At 38.9% G+C, this 20,012-nt stretch overlaps 1 protein-coding gene across 3 annotated transcripts in view; it reads right to left on the bottom strand.

The window, feature by feature from the left end:
• epha8 (eph receptor A8) overlaps positions 1-20,012 on the bottom strand; it is a 228,663-nt gene that overhangs the window by 106,298 nt on the left and 102,353 nt on the right. For all 3 annotated transcript variants that reach the window (XM_041782786.1, XM_041782784.1, XM_041782785.1), the window contains exons 3-4: positions 4,871-4,924; positions 206-349 (exon numbers count right to left, since the gene is read on the bottom strand). In XM_041782786.1, coding sequence (XP_041638720.1) covers positions 206-349; positions 4,871-4,924 — 198 coding nt within the window. The remainder of the gene's footprint in view (positions 1-205; positions 350-4,870; positions 4,925-20,012) is intronic.

Below are 20,012 nucleotides of genomic sequence, written 5' to 3'. Positions count from 1 at the left end.
ATCAAAAATGGACTGCGGGCCGCACACAGTTTGGACACCCCCAGGTCGAAAACTGTACAAGAGTTTAACTGGACTTGTTTTAATGTACCAACTTCTAAGTTACTTGATTTTGAAAGAACTCTTAGAGCCTAATCCCCTCTGTGTACATTTCTCCCTTCTCTCCCCGACTATATTCACCACCCTCTCCTCACCATTCGGGTGTTACCTTGCAGGTGCCCAGTACTCCAGGCATGCTGTTGCAGTCCCTCAGGGTGAACTTGACCTCGATGTAGATCCGTCTCGCTCCCTCTCGAGGGACCCAGCCCGTTCTCAGCCAGTTGTTCTGGCTGGGGCTCATCACATTACAGACCTGGTTCAGGGTAAGTGTTATCATCAGTAACTTCAGCAGCAACATACATCACAAAGAAAAGCAAACATTTAAGTCCTTCAGGAGCTGTGTGTGGCATTATTCATTCTTTCAAAGCAGATCGGCCTGTAGTAGCCGTTCTGAACATCTACGTTTATCCAGATTAAAAGGCCTGAGCTGACACGGTCATTAACCTGAACAGACAGAAGTAGACGTTTAAAACCCAAATATTATTTTTTCCCCACGTTTGAGCTATAAATCATTTACCCAGAGTGTCTCAGTCATAAAAAGTTAAATTAAGTACATATAAACACTGTCAGCCCACTTCAGAAAATAGAAACAGTGCTATACAATCTGAAAATAAGATATAATAAACAGATTTGGACCTGAGTGTTATAGGGCTGTTCTAGCTGTGCAACTACTCTCAGCAGGTCACTCTTACACATGCACTCCACATTCACAAACTGATGGAGAAGTTACATTCACATCATCTATTTGGCTGCATATTCACAGCAGCTGGCCAACCAGAGGACAGCAGTTTACTGTCTGCTATTTTGTAGAGGGATTCGCTGCTTTTTATTAGTCCAGTTTATGTTCTAGTAAAGAAATATTTATGTGTGTGACAGATAACATCGGTTTTCCAAAAAATTTGATAAAAGTAGAGGTTTGCATTGCTTTTCTCGCCATTTCTCAAGAAGAAAGCCTCAATTTTTCATTTTATTTTCATTTTCACTCAACATGAAATTCTATTTTTCAATTAATGCATTTATTAGATGGATAAAATAAAAATCAACTGATCAAATCAAAGTCAAATAAAAGTACATTTTTAAATACAACAGAAATACTTTATGTCTCAGTAAAGCAAAAACAGACATTTATCTCCAAATTAGTGCTGTAATTCAATTTAAAAAATAATCAAGATAATCACATCACATCACTACGCTGTGATTAATCATAATAAATCACAGCATTTTTTAATAGTTTTTTAAAATAATGTTGTATTTTTATTCTTTTAATTCTATGTACAGCACATTGAAAGTGTTGATCTGAGCCCTTATCGATACCACTATTGATACTTTCTATAGTTTGGTGGAAAGACAAAATAAGGGAAAATATTTAAACTGCAAATTAAAAAGCTATGACTCAGTCTGTCGCATCTATTGTTAATCCCTCAAACATGAACACACATATTCACACTGTATTTAGTGAAGTTTCTCATCAAAAACTAAATTTTCCCATTTTTATGTGACATTTGAACGCATCATAACATAGAATACAGTCATTTAATTTACTGAGGTTACCTGAACGCATCATGTTTTCCCTTCAGCTCGTCAAGTTCACTGATTAACTTCAATTTTGCCAATTTCAGCTTGGATTTCTACACTGGATTAATATTGTTAACAAACAGGACAGTCTCAAAGTTTTGGAGCACTTTTCAGCATTTATCTGAGCAGCTGAAGAAGAAAACTGTCCTGAAGCAGCTGAAGAGAGTGGTATGACCATGGCGTGATCCTGTGTTCTTGTTAGCGTCTTTGCTAACATTAGCATGTGTTTTGCCCGAAGGTGGAACTTAAGACTCGTTGTGCTTCGGTGTAAAGACAGTTCATCACTGCAGCATGTACCCACAGTTATGGTTTCATCTTATAACATTCTCCAGCTTTTTAAAAAGAAAATTGCTGTTAAGCAGACCTGGGTCTGTCTCCTCACTCCTCACAGCTGGCTGTGTCTGACCCTCTGACCTCTTCACCCCCAGGCAAATAAACATCTGTGCTGGAGGACTACGGGAGCAAGTTGTGGTCAAATTTAGTCAAATGATTAAACGGCTTTATTATTTTTTTTTAACATGTTGTTTTAAGATTAATCACAAGTGTTAACTTGTTAATGTTAACAGCTCCACTCTAAATACTAGATATGTTGGAATAAAGATGTAGTAAATGTGTGAAAAGGCTGACGACTGTGTGACTCAGTTTTTTATATAGATGAAAGATTTTTCCCCTCTTAGGGAGCTATTTTTTATTTTATTTTATCTGTTTATTTTGCCACCTATATAATTCTACAACAATATAAAAGTAATTGGCAATATATCTGAAAAAAAGTCTGCTGTTTATTAATTTCATTGCCTTTCTTGGAAATTAGTGGCCATGCTTTTGTTCAATGTAGGTGATTTTTTTCCAGCCTGACAGCCACAGTTGGAGGGAGGTTATTAAAAGTAATATAACAGAGTGATCTATGACAGAAAACAGCATAAAAATAACCCCAGATTATTTCTCACTCTAACACAGAGGCAGGCAGCTGGGCTTAAAACCACAGTATTTTCAGGAGAAAAGCCAATCGTTGGAGTTCCTGTTACTTGAACCCTGCACAACAGGAAGATCTCTACCTGCTGAAGATGTGGTTTAACGGATATCTAGCTTGTCTTAAATCCAGGATGAATAGAATAAGCCGGCTGTGTCTGGCAAGGCAGAGGTCAGTGGTCACTGCTAGCACTGCAGTGCTAAAGTTCAGCCAAGTGTCCAAGGATAGAAACATTCTATTTTAAGAGAGCCATGTTAAAAGTCAAGTCAAACTGCAGAACTGTAGCTTTAGATTAGTATAGGACATGGATTAGGTTACTAACAAATATTTTGATTTTGATTTATTATTTATCTATTTAAAATCAAATCAAATCAAATTAACACAGTTAAATAGAGATGAGGTTAAAAACATCCTTAAAATGCAATATTCACTGATAGAACTCATGGCATGAGTTTCTACACACAACTTCAAACTGACACACAGCTTCCTGCGGAGCAGGTGAGGCTACAGATGAGCAGCATTCAGAAGCAGCAGCTGCTTAAAGCTCATCTGCTGAGAGTTTTTGTAGTACTGATAGGTGAGAAATCCAAAGAGGCAGCCGGTACAATGCTGAACTTTTTTTTTTAAGACTCTTTCCTTTCTGTTGGAGCAGTTTAATGTGGGAATATCCAAACTTTGTGTTTGTTTGTACGGACACTGGTAGTCTGTCTCTTTACATCTCTAAATTGTTTGAATGCAGAATGTGAAAAAGAACATTTCGTTTTACAAACTTGTCTTCTCTTGGACACACACTGGGAGAAAACAATGCCGAGGTTCTAAAGTCTGAAGACTGACTGGGAGCTTAAAGGGCAAATCATGGAATGCTGTTGTCATCCATAATGCATTGACAAAAGGACTGTTAGGGAGGCCGGAATAAAACTTAATGCTTAATGTGGCCACCCAGGCTGGTCTGTGTGAATCACTCAGTCATTTACTTGGACGAGTTGCAGCTTTCTTTCAACAGAGCTCAGCGGCCACCGCTGTGTTCGCATCCAAACAGAAGCTACTGTAGCTGCCCCAGCAAAAGCTAATCATCAACATAGCTTTGTAACTGTTCACTGCAGTGATGTAAAGAAAACTCTGATTTCTCCTCTAGCAAAAGCATGTCTCTCCAAACCAGCCACTGCTGTCCCAGGTCAAAGGGTTTGAGTCTGCAGAGGACAGAGTGAATGTTAAGAGATCTCAGCTTCTACCTGAGAAAGCTGCACATGTCAAGCCAGGAAAACAAACTGCACTGTTAATATTTAACAGGAATTAAAATGGAATTATCTAATCTTGTGTTTTGCTGTATTCATTTTATTTGGGAACTGATTAGATTACCTTTTATATTTTTTGATACTTCAAAAAGAGATCTCTTTTACACTTTTAAGATATTGAATATGAGTTGAATATGAAAACTGTGCAGATTTTTAAGTTTTCAGTCAGAAAGTAAAGTTAAAATTGAAAATACTTTGTTTAAAGAAAAACACAGGTAAAATATATCTATAGACATTTTCAACTGAACAGTGAAATAAATGAATTTAATCAACAGTAGGACTGTTTTCTTTAAAGAACAATCCAGATTTTAAATCAATCACAGAGTATCCTTACATCTCTAATAATGGTGGTTCAGCTACATTTAAGGCTCATTTCAGCACCAGTTACTGACATTTAAATGCAATTTAAAAGCAATTTACACACGGCCTTTCTTTGATTTTACAGCTATTTTTATGTTTTTGTTTGTATTTAATTCTGTGAGTTTTTAGTCTTTGTATCTATCATAATGCAATGTCCTCAGCAAGGTAAAAAAAAAACTCAATTGAAAAGTTGCATATTTGTTCGGGGTCAATATCTTGTCTTCATAAAATTGATGGTTTGAAATCCTGTGTGAGATCAGATTAATGTGAACCAGGATCATGGAACCAGGCTGATATGTCGGCTGTTTGGAGCTCATTAAGAATAATGAAGACAAATGCAACAATCTATTTTTGTAAAAAAGACAGAAATTACATTGCTAAAGTTTTTTTGATTAATGTTTTCATTATTTGATGAAAATTGTCATGATATGATCAAACCAAACTCATGTTGCTTTCCTCCACTCTGTGTCATTCAAAAAACTCTTCAATGAGTGAAGAAAAAAAACATCTGGGACCAAAGGGATTTATTAGTAAATGAAACATTTAACCTCCTACAACTGAGAACATTACATACCTGGTACGTGTGGATGGGACTGAAGTACTCATCCATCTCATTAATGGCATCCCACTGTGCAGAGAAAAGAGAGAGAGAGAAAACGTTCTGGGGTCAGTCACATGTTCACACGTTTTTCACATTCATAGGCAGTGAATCACTCCGCTTCTGTCTATATTTCCCTCATGATCAGCCGAGCCTTCGTGTCTCCCTAACCACACTGGAAGATTATTAGCCTCGACTTCAAATGAAACATGTGACGAGTCCTCTTAGGCAGCTGTCAGGCTAGCATGGCAGATACAGCATATATGAATCTCTCAGAAGAGTCATGGTATGATTTATGTTTAGAGGTGACCGGTTTGATTTCAAACCTCATTATCTTTACCAGTGAAGTCATTTACAAGCAGTAGAAAGTGATATTTTAGTCTGTTAAAATCATTATTTCATATTCTCAATAATTACCGTCAAACTGGGATTAATTCAGATTTAAAATACACTGATTTTTCTTTACCCTGGTATTTTGGCGAGCATCGTTTTCCTTGTGCAATCATGTTCTCTTCATTTCAACATTTCAATTAGTGTAATTCCAAAAGGACACATTTCCCCTTAATGAGCTGCCCCTCATGTATGTGCTTTGACTTACACTGTTTACTGAAGGCTATGAGCCGCCAGTAATGGAATTACCACAGGGACCACTAAGCAAATTGTGTTGGTATTTCTAAATGTGTTAATGTGCATTACACCTCCCTGTACCCAGGTTTTTTTTTCTATATCTAGGAAACTTAATTGTTGTAAGCAGCAGGCTGTCCTGTCCCCTCTGACTGCACTGTGAGCCCGAACAAAAGATCCACAGTATCTGGACTGATCAAGAACCAGGAAATGTTCGATTTCGATTCCTGCTAAAACTCTGATGTGTGTCATTAAATTAGTTTAAATATGAAGACATCAGTTTTGCAGCGTAGGACAAGGTAAATAGATTAAAAAAAAAAAAAAAAAAGACAAAAAGAATCATGCTGAACACCAGTACAGGACTTACACCAGTATATAGATGGAGGATAAACATGGGGTGACTCTTGACACACCCTAGACGTGATTTCCTGTCATTTAAAACTCATGTTAACACTAACAAAGCTCAGCCTTACACCCATCTCAAACTGGCAGTGTTTTGCTGCATGTCACATATGTCTGCACTGACATGCACCGTCATGGTTTTCATGCCAGACATGTACATGTGTGTGTTGGCTGCATGTCCCTACTGTCACAGCTGTCTTTCTTCAAAAGTTTTACCTTATTAAATCTCCCTACAAGTGACTTGGTTCATTATGTGACGATGTCTCATGTGCCACCAGAAAATGAGTCTGTGCTACGAGGTTGTTTCATCTCATCCCATTGGTGCAATGAGAGGTTGAGAGAGAGAGAAGTGTGTACGTGCATGCACATGCCAGGCACGGTTACATGACTTTAAGAGTAACCTTGATTCACCTCTAAAAGGCTTCAGACTTGACTTGGACTCCAGGTTTGAGACTTGTACCCACTCTTCTTTTGTATTTGTGGAACATCATAAACTCGAGCTGGATGTCAGTCCTTTATGAATAACCCTCTGCATTCTGAGCGTGAGCTGGCACAATGGCAAGGATGTGACCTGCTGCAGGTGATAGACGGGGCCGACTCAAGGCATACACTTGACAGGTAGTCATCATATTTTAGAGGAGCGCTGTCTCAAACAAACCCTGGCCCATAGGCTAAACCAGTGGTTCTCAACTGGTCGAGACTCAGGACCCACCCAACATCTTTGATGACAATTCACAACCCAAATTTCCAAAGATTTTGAACAGTGAACGTTTATTAAATAAAAATGTTGCACTAAAGATCTTGGATGGAACAGAATTTATGACAGGAACAAGAGACAGGACAAAACTCACATCTTTAACACCCCCCTTCCCTCATGATTACATGCCAATTTTAGCCAGTTTTCCAGAGATCTCGAGAAATTACTTCAGTATCATGGTAAAAGCTGCTCTTTCATTGCACAAAAAGAAGACAAATGAGTTAAAATATATTGCTAAAACATCTAAATTTGCCTGTTACCAAAATAAAACAGAGTAAAATGACCAGTATGGTTGCATGTTCCTCATAGACTTTTGCCACCATTTTTTTTTCAGACACAAATTCCTGACCCACTGAAAACTGCTCTGCAACCCAATTTTGGGTCCCGACCCACCAATTGAGAACAACTGGGCTAAACAATGTTAAATACATGTATCAGTCAGCAAAACTCCTCAATCTCTTTCCCTTTTTTCTCTCTCTGTGTCTCGCGTGACCAAACCCTCTTTTATTAGGCCGTCACAGGTTAGAGTTGGTAAAATAACAGAGCGGTCAACCTCTGCACTGACGTCCAATTAAAAATTTCTTTAAAAAATGAAATGCATTTTTCTCCTTGTTGATAATGTAAGTGGTTCTCTCTAACAGTTTTTATTGAATGTCCAAACTGTGGTCCAGTTTTATTGGCCTGCAGTAAATTCATTAAATAAAGTGAAATAAGGCCCACATAAGAACATGAAGCTTGTCCAGTGTACTGTTGTACTCAAAGCTTTAACTCGGGATACATATGTGGACAACACACTGCAACACACCGCAAACAGATTCTACTGATGTGGACAGGTTTTCATCAGATCTCCTGATTTTTTACCTTCAACTATACTTTGTTAGCATACAGTTTTTTTTTTAATTTGCACTTAAAGAAGTTGTTAAAGTGTTTTTAGTGCAAGCATAGAAAATCTGTATGCATACAAGAATGGAGACATGCACATGTGTTTAACCCTGGTATTAACAATGATCCTCCTTGGCTGTGGATACTCCAGCAAGCGGCGCGATAATTGAAAGGGAAAGTGTCGACTGTGGAAAGCTTCAGGACACCCCCAGCTGAACTCAGACCCCCGATAAGACATCCAGGCTTTACATGGAGGCCCTCTAACTCATCTCCAGAGCCCTGAGTCCCCCTGCTCCCCCAGCATGCATTCCCTAAGGCGACACCAGCCAAAAACCAGTGGGATAATTATGATGTAGGAAGTCTCACCCTTTCCTCCCTTCCTCATCCTCTAATCTATACCAGCTAAATTGAATCCGTCCTTGAACTTGTGAAGACCTCGGCTAATTAGTGGGGCATATAACCTCTCTATCTTCCTCATTATTCCCATCTTGCCATGGCTGCACTCTCAACCCTGCCTTTTTTTTCTTTACTAGGGAAAGCTGAGATTTTCCTAAATGCAATTTTCTCCAGCAGTGGAAAATCACAGCAGCTGCAGTTGGATTGTTGGGAGGTAAGAAGCAGTAAGGCACACTGGGAGATGACGAAATTGGACTAAAATGATTGTTTTTTAGCCATTTAGATAGTGGAAATCCCCCCAGCTCTCTCACACTAGACAGACAAGAGGAAGACAAAGTCAAATTCCTATCATGTCAGAAAGTGTTGTCTCATGATAAGGGATCTTCCCAGCCAGCTAATTTCCCCTAAGAGAATTTTAATTTCAGTTTTACTGACTATTCTAAAGGTATGATAGTAGTAAAAAAGTCAAAATCAAACTTGCTTTATTCAAGATTGTAATCTGGTGGAGATTTTTAATAAATTCCCAAAACGTCATAATTCACAGACCTCCCTTTTGTCATAAGGTGGTTATGGGATACTATTGCATCTTAGTGCCAGCAGAGGGCACCAGAGTAATGTGCAAACTCTGGGTGATTATGGCAGAACTGAGAAAGCCGGCGCAGGACTGTAACTTTGGTGATTCGTCGACAACGATGTCATTTGATCTGTGGCATAAATGAAGACAGGATGCAGCAGAGGCTGCTGTCAGAGGACAGACTCTTGAAAAAGCACACAAGTTTGCAAAAGCAACAGAGGCAGCAAACAGAGATTCTGAGGATTTTCATGAAAGAACGTGGTAAATGGAACAGAGCGCCGGGGTTGGTGAACAAGGTCAGCGTCACAGAACCAAATCCCCAGCCGGATTTTAGAAAATGCAACAGATGCAATGGAAAAAAAACACCTGGTCAAAGACTGCAGGTTTGCCAACGGAAAATGTCACAACTGTGGAAAAGTGGGACACATAAAGAGCATGCAGAAACAAACAGGGGGTGAAGAAAATACTACACAGCTGAGGGGGGAAAAAGAGCGAGAAGAAAGTGAACTTAAAAAAGGGGAGATAGTAAGAATGAGGCTAGCATTTCATTTGAATCAAAGAGCTTCGTACCGCACCCGCTCATGCATCATAGCACTGAGCAAAGTTGGAGAGATTGAGAGCAACTCTCCAATCCAGTCTCTGTTACCTGGCTGTGAACACAAACTTCTGCCGTCTTCTGTTATAAACTATGGTTGACATCCTCATAACACACGGGCAAATCCCAGTGTTCAAAGTAAGGGTTCACAGCTAGGGAGGGAGAGAGAAGAAAGCAGCAGGCGCAGCTCTGAATCATCAATCACCCATTTAAATGACTTGGACTGATGTAGAAATGCACATAAAATCTAAATGTTCCAAAAAAAAAGATGTTCGAAAGCTTCAGCTTAAGTGTTTAAAAATTATTAACACAACATGGGCTTGATTTTATTTTTTAACATGTGAAATTCAGATGAAAAGGACAGACTCAGGGCCTGGATGAGGAGATAATCGTTCCTAGAGAAGAACCAATCAGAAAAGAGCTAAAGGTAAAAGGGACAAATGTAACATTGACACAGGCCGTGGATACACTATAATGTTGAGGAGGGCATTTTACAAGTTACTCTGGGAAGCCAAAAACCCACGCTTGCTCAATGCAGGATTACACTCAGAGTGTACGGTGGCCATAAAGTGCCAGTATTAAGAACAGCTGAAGAACCAGTGAAATATGAAGATGATCACCAAGATTTTAGTTGTAGTGGTAGAGAAAGGCTCAGGAACCAGTCTAGTTGAAATTAAAGTAGTTTAGAGATGTTGACATCATTGATGCTGGACACCAGTTATGAATGTCTGAGTGTCCCGACCACAGTTATCACACATTACAAACACACAGATAGGAGCTGCACCACCTTTGGAGACAACAGTGCCTTCAGCCAGACAATAGACTGCTCCCAATGCAACAACCTCTGCCCTTCAAACAGAATTTACAAACCATGAATTCACAATTTTATTCTTTATTCATGTCCCACAGTCTATTTAGTACTTCTTATTTTGTTTATGCAAAATATCATGGCTGCTTTTGTGCTGTTTCAGGTCTTTTGTTGCCTCTCTCTTATACATAACCCAATATTAATAATAATAAAAATAAATTCTATTTAAAACCCACAAAGAACTACCTTTAAATGACAGCATGTGATTTATTATGTGAATAATAATAATTATGTGAATTATTAGAGCTACTTAGAAATAAATATATTTTCTTGGTTTAACTTATCCATGAGTTTATGTAAATTGAATGTTGGTTACAGTCTTCCTGATATTTTTCCTGAGTCATTAAATCACTCATACTATCAAACTATCACTGGTAAATCTATCACGCTATAACCTCAACACTTCTGTACCAACAACAACAATACTACTGCTACCACTACTCCTAATAATAATAATGATTTCAAAAGGCTGCAGTGCATTGGAGTAGCCGTTTGACCATGCCCTGTGTGGGTGTAGGTGTGTGTGTGTGGGTGTGTGTGTGTGTGTGCACATGCACAGGGAGATGGACACAGAGGGAGGAAATTACAACCGAGAGATAGAAAGAGTGAGAGAGGGATATAAATTGGCTGCAAATTGCACATCTGGTTCCTGCTTGTCAGCTCATCAGGAGAAATCAAACATGGCACACAAAGGAGCAGAAGTGCTTCTTCACACACATTAACACACACATGCACTGTAAATACATTACAAATGCAAATTTACTGCAGGCTAGCATTAGTTCACACTTTTCTGAGTCAGTTTTTTGGGGTCAAAAATATTGTGAAACAATGTTTTTACTTTATATATATATATATATATATATATGTTTCGGCAGACATTCACATTTCTGCAGATATATTGGCTGTAAATACTGGCAGCGTGCATGGGTAAGTTTGTGCCATCCAGGACTGACAGACCAGCGTCTGCTGAATAGGGCTGGGCAGTGTAGCCTTAAGTTATTATCACATTATATTTAGGCTATATGGTGATACATAATATCACAGTATGTTGAAATCTCCTCTAATTTGCTGTATACATGTTGAATTCAGCCCTTTGGTGCATAACATGACACCAGTTTGGTGATTACAGAAGATGCTGCACACTTAAAGAAGGACTCAGTGTGACCTTTAGCCATTTAATGATGGGTTCGTGAGCTGAAATACACAAATGGAAAAGCACATTGTTGTGATCAAGCTTCTGCACAGCTTCCTACTACAGCTCAGAACAGTGTGCTGAAACTGTTTCAATGTCTAAAACAAATCTACAAATACCAAATAAACGTTACATAAGCAAACAAAATAGAATTGTCACTCCTTCTTAACATAACTACACATTTGCAGTAACTTCACAGGCATTTCAGACACACAACTGTCTCACATCATGTCACACGGTCTCTACAACACCAGAAATTAGCTTAGCTTTGCTTAAACATACTTGGTGGAATTATACGGCCAACTTTCCCACTCTACCCGTGACAAACCGTCTCTTCTTACATTTAACTGTTTCTAATAAGATTTATGTCTGCTTACCTGAAAATATACACAAACAGAAAGCACACTGTTGTGATCAAGCTTCTGCAGTTTCCTACTTCAGCTCAGAACAGAGTGCCGATACTTAGCAAGTCACGGCAGAGGGGCTCAATCAATAGCATACTCCATCTACTGGAGAAAGTGGGTAACTACACCTACTCAGGTTAATAGTGCTGTCTTGCTGTGGTTTCCTCTTTGGAGCACAAAAACTACTTAAAACAAACCAAACAAAAAAAAAAACAAAAAAACATGCAGAGCAATCTCTAAAGAACACATAAAATGGATTACACTTCTTTGACAGAATGAACTGCACTGTTTAACAGTAATAATAATAATAATGAGGGGAGTGCCTCATTGCTTATAAACTTATTATACTCACATAGACCTCTCTATTGGTTTAGTTTAGTATGAAGGGTAAAAACCAATATCAAGTTAAATTTATGACACTTTATTTTGAAAATACTTCATTCACAAGCTTTTAAAAATAAAAATAAACTAGAAAAGCACTCAGAGAGCGCAGACCTCCGCCATTAGCCCCATCTCCCAATAGTAAAGAATCCTTTAAAATATTCCTGGATCCAGACAGTGATCCGGATCATTCCCAAAATCTAATCAGTTCTTCCTTATGCCATGTCTGACATTTCCTGAAAATTTTATCAAAATCCATCAATAACTTTTTGAGTTATGTTGCTAACAAACAAACAAACTAACTAACAAACCCTGCCGATCACATAACCTCCTTGGTGAAGGTAATAATGGCAGCTAAAATAACAACATGAAATACTCTCAGCCTTTATAGACTGTATGGAAAGTTATAAAATGCTTCCTCTGTTCTGTTTTCTATCATTGGTTATAAAAACGCTGGCTATTTTCCTCATTAAGAGTGAAATAAAAACCTACACAACGGCTTATAGCATCGATTACAATAGTCCGTTATCTTTGCTGATGCACACTAGACCAGTTTCTGATAAGTTCATGACATGAGAGAATCTTTAGACCTTATTCTCTCCTGTATGATCATTGGGAAAAAAGCTGTTTTGGAGACCCAAACTTTTAAATCCCACAGTTGTCGATGGTATGAACCGATAGACTGAGATAAAGCTGCAATTACCCACAATTTTCACAAAGGACGACTGCACCGCTGGTTTGCTCCAACTGAAGGCGAGTGACCTCGCCCACTGGAAGCATGTCTAGAGCGCCGCAGCGTGCAGCCGTGATCAGTGGGCAGAGACCACAGGAGGACTGTGAGTTCACACAGCAGTAATATATCAACAGTGGACTATTTTACCTTTTGGCCTTAATTTATCATCCTTTCCGGTATAAGTCCATTATATTATTGCATCTGCCATCGGGTGAGTACAATAGGAAGTTAAAAGGTTCATATTTGCTTAAAGAATCTGTGCTTTTATATGAAATTCTTTGGCTAAATATCCTCAAAAATTAACTTTTCCTTATCAATGGTGCCGTTGTAGCTCTTTGACCCACTGACCTCTCAGTGACCCTTTGCTCTCGCTGCAGGATTAGACGTTATGTTGATTTAGGGATGATTTGTGACCGAGAGCCCGTGCATTGTGTTTTATTTTGAAAGAACCGGATATTGTACGTTTATGACTTCCTGTTTGGAGCTTTCTGACTGATGGTAATTGACGCGGTTTGGAGTGGTGCTCACTGCCGGACTGGAGCGCCGGCAGTGGAAATGCTCTGATAGGCTGGAGAGGGAGTGATGTGCTCCACAGAACAATTGGCTGATGGATCGCGGCGTAGTCACTGTAGGTGGAAATTGGAGGTTACCATTTATACCATAAGGTATTTTGTGCCTTTTATGTGGAGTAACAGAGGGCAGGGTTGGGGTTGCAAGGTACCGAATTGAGGCTCTGAATCTTCATTTGGATTCAGCTCAGCAGGTATCAGACGAGTTTGCACCAATGCCCCTTTGGTACTGGATTTCAGGAGTCATCTCTACTTGAGACAAATGAGAGGAGACCTAAGTTTGCATTATCATCAAAATAATGCAAAATTATATGTTAAAAATCATTGCATTTTTAATTTTGTGTTATTTTAACAGCCCTATACATACTAGTGTTGTCTTTTCTGGTGATATGCCCTCTTACTGTCTGAAAATAAAACATTAGAACAGTTAGTCCACTGGCCTGTGTAAGGCATGCATTCACTGTTGTGAAAGAGGATAAAACGTGATTCTACAGTGAGCTGAGGAGAAAGACAGGAACGATTGTTGATAAGAAAGAGTGGAAGACAAGCCCTGTGTGGTTCGACTGTTCTAAATCTGAGTCCGTGTTGTTGTGACTCATTCTTACCTCAGTCCACTGATTCCCCCTGAGAACCCTGAGTGATCTGATTTTATAACTGATATCCTCGCTCTTTATTACATAAAACAAAAACAACAAAAAAGCTGTAAACTCAGCCTGTTTTATTTTTTTCCCCTATAGGACTTACTCAGTTTGCAATACAGAGGTTTGGGGTCAAGAAGTCAAGCGAAACAGCCTCCTCGGACTTTTTGTTGCATTTAAAACATCTTGATCCTTGTTCCTTGAGTTCCTTGTTTGTCTGCACGCCTGTTCTCCCTTTAATCTGCCTGGTTAAACTCAGCCGGTTAAATGTTTCTATTTAGACAACCAAGTCTCTGTCTTCAGATCACAAAAGCAGTTGTTATCCAGAATGAAAGTATATTTCTTGCCTCAAAGCTTGTGCCTAAATCTCGGAGGCTTCTCTACGACAATGCCCTGTAGCATGAAATCAATTTCAGTCTATTCATAACTTATGATATAAAAGAATGTGTATGCCAGAAAGATAAAGAGTGAATGAAAGACTGATTATCAAATAAAGAGAGGAGACTGGTTGAAAAGAGAGATGATGATGTGCTGCTAGTGTGAGGGACAATAGAGAAGGAGAGGCCTGTTTCAGGCTCTATTCATCATTGTTTTTTAAGAGGAAGCTGAGGGCAGCTGTGGGTAAAATCGCAGATTCTTGCAGGGAGTCTGATGTGCTAATTTTTTGTTTAGCTTTCACATTCAAGGCACGTTAAATTTCTAACAAAATATGCCCAAGGCCCTCAGACCAACCAAACAAACTGTGGTTGCATCAACAAACTTTAAAATTACACCACATTAGTTATTATTGACCTTGAATGAGATTATTTGTCTTTTATTACTCATCCCACAGGACTGCCAAACTGATTAATAATGTATGCATTCAGTGATAAAAACACAAGAATAAAATTCTGACCTATGACTTTTCAAACAAACTGAGCATCCTAAATCCTGTTTAAACAGAGATATAAATCATGTATGATAGAGCAGGCCAGGGTAAAGATCTTAAAATACAGCTGCCTTTACTTAACATGCTAACATCCTCTTAAGAATCTTTAAATATTTTAGTTGTGAAAACCTGTGTAAAATATTCAAAGCAGTGTGTAAATTTCAGGAACAGAATGATTTGTACATGGCTTCAATGTGAAAAATGAGTAGAACAACTATGAGCTTCTTTAGCTTCTGGTGCTACAGTTCAGTGTGTTTATGGTAAAATTAACATTTTTATTTATTACAAATGATTAACAGAGCTGGCATAGAGGTGTGTATTAGTGCTATTTTAGCTTCTGGTGCTACAGTTCAGTGTGTTTATGGTAAAATTAACATTTTTATTTATTACAAATGATTAACAGAGCTGGCATAGAGGTGTGTATTAGTGCTATTTTAGCTTCTGGTGCTACAGTTCAGTGTGTTTATGGTAAAATTAACATTTTTATTTATTACAAATGATTAACAGAGCTGGCATAGAGGTGTGTATTAGTGCTATTCTTAGATCAGACTGTATATAGAACGGCTGAACGATTTGCAAAAATATAAAAATATATATATTCCCCCAAATATTGCAATTGCGATTTAATGTGTGATTATTCTTGGGTTAATCTTGGGTATTCATTGACATATTCAAGAAATAAATAATTCCATAAATAAACCAATGTGTATCGAACACAATGAAATTATTTCTGAAGTAATTAATCCATAGTAGCATGAATCTGAATATGGGGGTGCAACAAGCTTTAAACTATAAAGGAGGCGGCTGGGGTGGGGGAGGTAAAGCTGGCATCCAGCTGGGGTATGACTTTCGTGAAGTAACGCTAGGCTTCATCAGTTTTAGAAAGAATGAGCTAACTGTTTTTGCTCGTACTGCAAACGTGATTTCATTTGCTTTGTTTGAGGGCATTATCGTTTTAATGTCACTCATTTTGATCAAGAAAAACATACATAAAACACAAAAAAAGGAGGATTTTTGTAAACCATTATAAAAAATGACACTTGAATGTTTGCATAATGTGCATAAAATCTCTGCTGCTGCAAAAAAATTGATTTATTAAACTGGTATTTTGATACATTTAAAGTTGAAGAAATATTGCAACTCCTCTTGGACTGCAACTGTTCAGTCCAAGAGGAGTTAAACATTTCTGACTGGACCTCAATTACTTTAAAAACACAACTTTGAGCTGTATAAAGAACATCTTTTCCACTCATGTATTTTTCTTTTTTCAAAAAAAAAAAAAAAAAAAAAGTGTAAACTCTTGTTTGTTCTCGTGGGCCCAAATCTCATCTCATCTCATCTCATCTTGTATAATGATAGTCTCATCCTAACCTGACACACCAGATGGATGTGTTTCACACATCCATCTGGAAAAGCTTTAATAGGAAACGCTTGAGAAAAGGCAGAGGCTTTGACTGGATGAACGTTCTGTCTGTCACATCTCTATTGGCCAATCAGAGCAACAAAACATGTGACATAGCAGCTATCGAGCTGCGCATCCGCAGCTATCGAGGAATAACGCGAAACATGGCGACTGTAGACATGTCAGTACTCGACTTTTGTCATTTTTTGAAAAGAAAACAACTCACTGCTGTTCTTTGTTCTTCTTCTAACAAAGAAATGTTATCAAGTTCTGATAAAACTGGCGCTTTAGCAGCATCCACGCAAAGCTCTTCCGCCATAATTGCACGACCTCTTGCTGCCGCTTGTTTACGTCACAACTCTGAAAGTACTGCCCCTCGTTGCTGATTGGTCCTGTCACTTTCTGACCAGGCCCAAACGGTTCAGATGGGAGCTTTGCAAGATGGATTCGCCTGTGAAAAACAAGGAAACTGGCATATCCATCTGCTTTGCAAGGTTAGTCTCACCCCTAATAAAAACCAAATACGTGCTCAATTAACCTCAGAAAGGCAGAACATTCATGACATTCACATGTTCTTTTTTGTTATCACATGGTCTTGTGATGCGCATGATAAGGATGCATTAACCAGTCATGCAGTCAAATTAAAGGAAGACCAAAATACCCTCTTTTGCTCAGAGTTAGAGTAAGTCTAACCTTACCTTCCAAACTTGAACATTCTATTCTAAACCTGTAAATAGTGTCTGCTTTTTTCAAAGGGAAAATTCACAGGAAGGAATCGATAAAGAATTGAATGTATAAGCAGAAATGATAATGGCATCGATATCAATAAAATCATATCGATTCCCATCCCTCAGTTTAGTTGTTCTGTAAGCCGGTACACACAAAGGCTGCTGCCAGTGTGGCCCTGAAGTAGCTGTTGTGTAGCTACTGTTCTATCAAACTGGGCCATGTTCCTTTATTAAAACAAGGGCAAAGAACCACATTGAAAACTTTTCTCGGTGGAGAACATGTTTTTGCACTTCCCACCAGTGGCCTCGGCATGAGTTTTATCCACCCACAAGCCTCCACTGTCAGTAAAGTCCAGCAGCACCTGCCTGTTGAGCTCACGTCACCTACCAGAGCTGCACGTGTCTACCACATCATGTGGTCTTTTTGCTCTGATTGGTGAATGAGACAGACAGAATGTTCATCTAATCAGCTTATGAGAATATTTTTTAAAGTCCCGCCCTTCTCAAACTTCTGTATGGGAGGTTTCCGAGATGAATGGGAATTATGTATCCTTTAAAATGGATATACGAGACAGTCTAGCTGGCGTGTCAGGTTAGAGGAAGGTTGTGGGTTTTATCCCCAGCTGTCACAGTCATGTTTCAATATTTCCAGTCCAATTTGCTCGCACGTGTGAGTGTGTGTGGGTGTATTCAAATGGGAAAATCAATACAGGTGGCTGATTCTCAATAAAAACCTTTGCCATCAGGTTATGAATGTGGTGTGAATAGATGGGAATGGGAAGGTGGTTGAGAAGCCAGACAACTAGAATGGTGTTAGAAAAGCTCAAGTCCATTTACCAAAACAATAATCCAACAGTCTGTACTTTCAGTTGTCTTGCTCTCGCTCTCTCTCTCTCTCTCTCTCTCTCTCTCTCTCACTTTATAGGTTGCAAAAGTTGCTGACCACACACACACATTTTATGATGAGAGGCATCAGGAGGTAGACGAGACAAAGCCAGATTCTGTTTCTTATTAGAAAGATCTCATTTCAGATTAGTTTGTTTGATGGACGTTTCTTTAGAACTCATGGACAGAAAAAGAATGACGAAAGCGAGGATGATGAAGATCAGCGGGGTGTGATTGCTGTGAACTACACTGTGTGTGTATGTGTGTGTGTATGTGAGTGTGTGTATGTGTGTGTTTCCGTTGGTGGCATTTCCAGGCTTAACGCTATGCTCTATGTGAAGTAACAGGTCTGCATATTAACTCAGTTGAAATATCAGGCTCTGCCCAGCACCTTTCTGCCTCTCATACTATCAGCCACACAACCAGAGCCGACTTAATAGCTTGGCTTCAATGCATGTGTGTTTATGTGGGTCTGTACATGAGCTCTTTGACAGCGATAACCTTTCTGGAATAGAAGTGTTAATTGCACTGGTCTGGGATCAGTGAGGGAGATGGTGTAATTGCTATCTATTCTGAGATGCAGTTTTTACAGGACAGCATGTGTGTGTGTTAGCGACATCCTAACAAGAAGGATTAAAAGATTTCTTCCTAGTATTTAAATTAAAGCCACAGTTTTCTCTGTGTGTTGGATGGTGAGACGGAGTCATTATTGTGGCTTTTCAACCAAACATTCAGTGTGGTGGCAGAGAGCAACTCCAGTATCTGTTCATGGCCTCTGTTTACCTCTTCCTGCCTCCAGCATTGTCAGCAGGAAACATTTGTGTTATATCTTTCTCAATTTCGGTCTCAAACTGTAATTTTTTTTCATATCGTCCACCTGCTCTACTGGAGGATGAAGAGAAATAGAGATAAATGTATCCCAGACCCATTTACACTTTTTATAATGTGATCTGTATCTGAGCACGGTGAAACACACAGAACTGCGAGGTGTGATAAATACACCTTGATCACGCTGTGATGATGATGAGATGTCAGACTAAATCGAGAGGAAATCTGGCTCAATCGTGATCAGATATCATGTACTTGTAATTGCTTTTTGTACAAGGTGCTGACCTCTGCAATCAAACTGCTCTGACCTCTGACCTCTGACTGCAGGAGATCAGATATCAAAGATAAGACAGAGGATGCTGAAAAACATAGACACATTAGCTTCTGTTTGTTATCTAAATTATTCTGGGATGGGATGTCACAGCTTGAACATGAGCTAAAGTTGAAATTTAGATTCCAAAACAGCTGTTGCATTTTAACCCACAAATTTTAATCAGCATTCACTTAAATGTTCAGTCTCTTATCATCAGGATAATACAAAAGATCTTTAATGCTGTCAACAACACTTTGTTTCTAATATAAATCAGAGTTTCTAAGACATTACAATTAAATCAAATACACCTGCATTGGTAACAGAAATAATCAGTGTATTGTGATTGGGTGACTCAAAAGGTAAAAACTTAACAATCCTCTAACACAGAAAAACAAAGGACCTGCAAGGGAACTTAGCAGTAGTTTTAAAGGGGACATATTTTACCCTTTTGAGACAGGTTTATAAAGATTTCAGAGGTCACCAAAACAGGCCTGAAACTTTGTTGCTGAAAAAAACACTTCAGTGTTTTGGGAGGCCATAAATGCTACTTCTTGAAACTGGGTCCCAGAGTGAACAAATCCTTAAACGACTACCGTTTCCTCTCTGTGTGGACAGCCAACCACATCTTCCCTGAAACGATTACATCACACATAGTGTAGCCCACTTAAGCCACACGCGTGGGCCAAACCAAAACAACAATAGTGGATTACAGGGTTGTGTTCATGCTGCAGAAGCTACTGAGTTTATTGTGGCTTTTACAGCAAAATCTGATGCTCCTGTACCACCACAGAGAACAGCAGACACCAGATTTTCTTAAATCCACCGCGGAAAATGACAAGGTCAACGAGGAGAAAATTTTGGGCAGTTTTCTGTGATCTGCTTCTTTCTTTTGGTGCATTTCCATGGCAGCGTTACAGCGCCACTTACAGGCTTGGTACATACACTACATACAGGGTTTTCAGTGGTTCAGTGCTTATGTGGACATTTCCTGAAATGATCCCATGTTTACGGAAAACTTT

The sequence above is a fragment of the Cheilinus undulatus genome, linkage group 3, assembly GCF_018320785.1.
Source record: "Cheilinus undulatus linkage group 3, ASM1832078v1, whole genome shotgun sequence".
Classification (NCBI taxonomy): Eukaryota; Metazoa; Chordata; class Actinopteri; order Labriformes; family Labridae; genus Cheilinus; species Cheilinus undulatus.
This window is presented reverse-complemented; position numbering and strand designations above follow the sequence as displayed.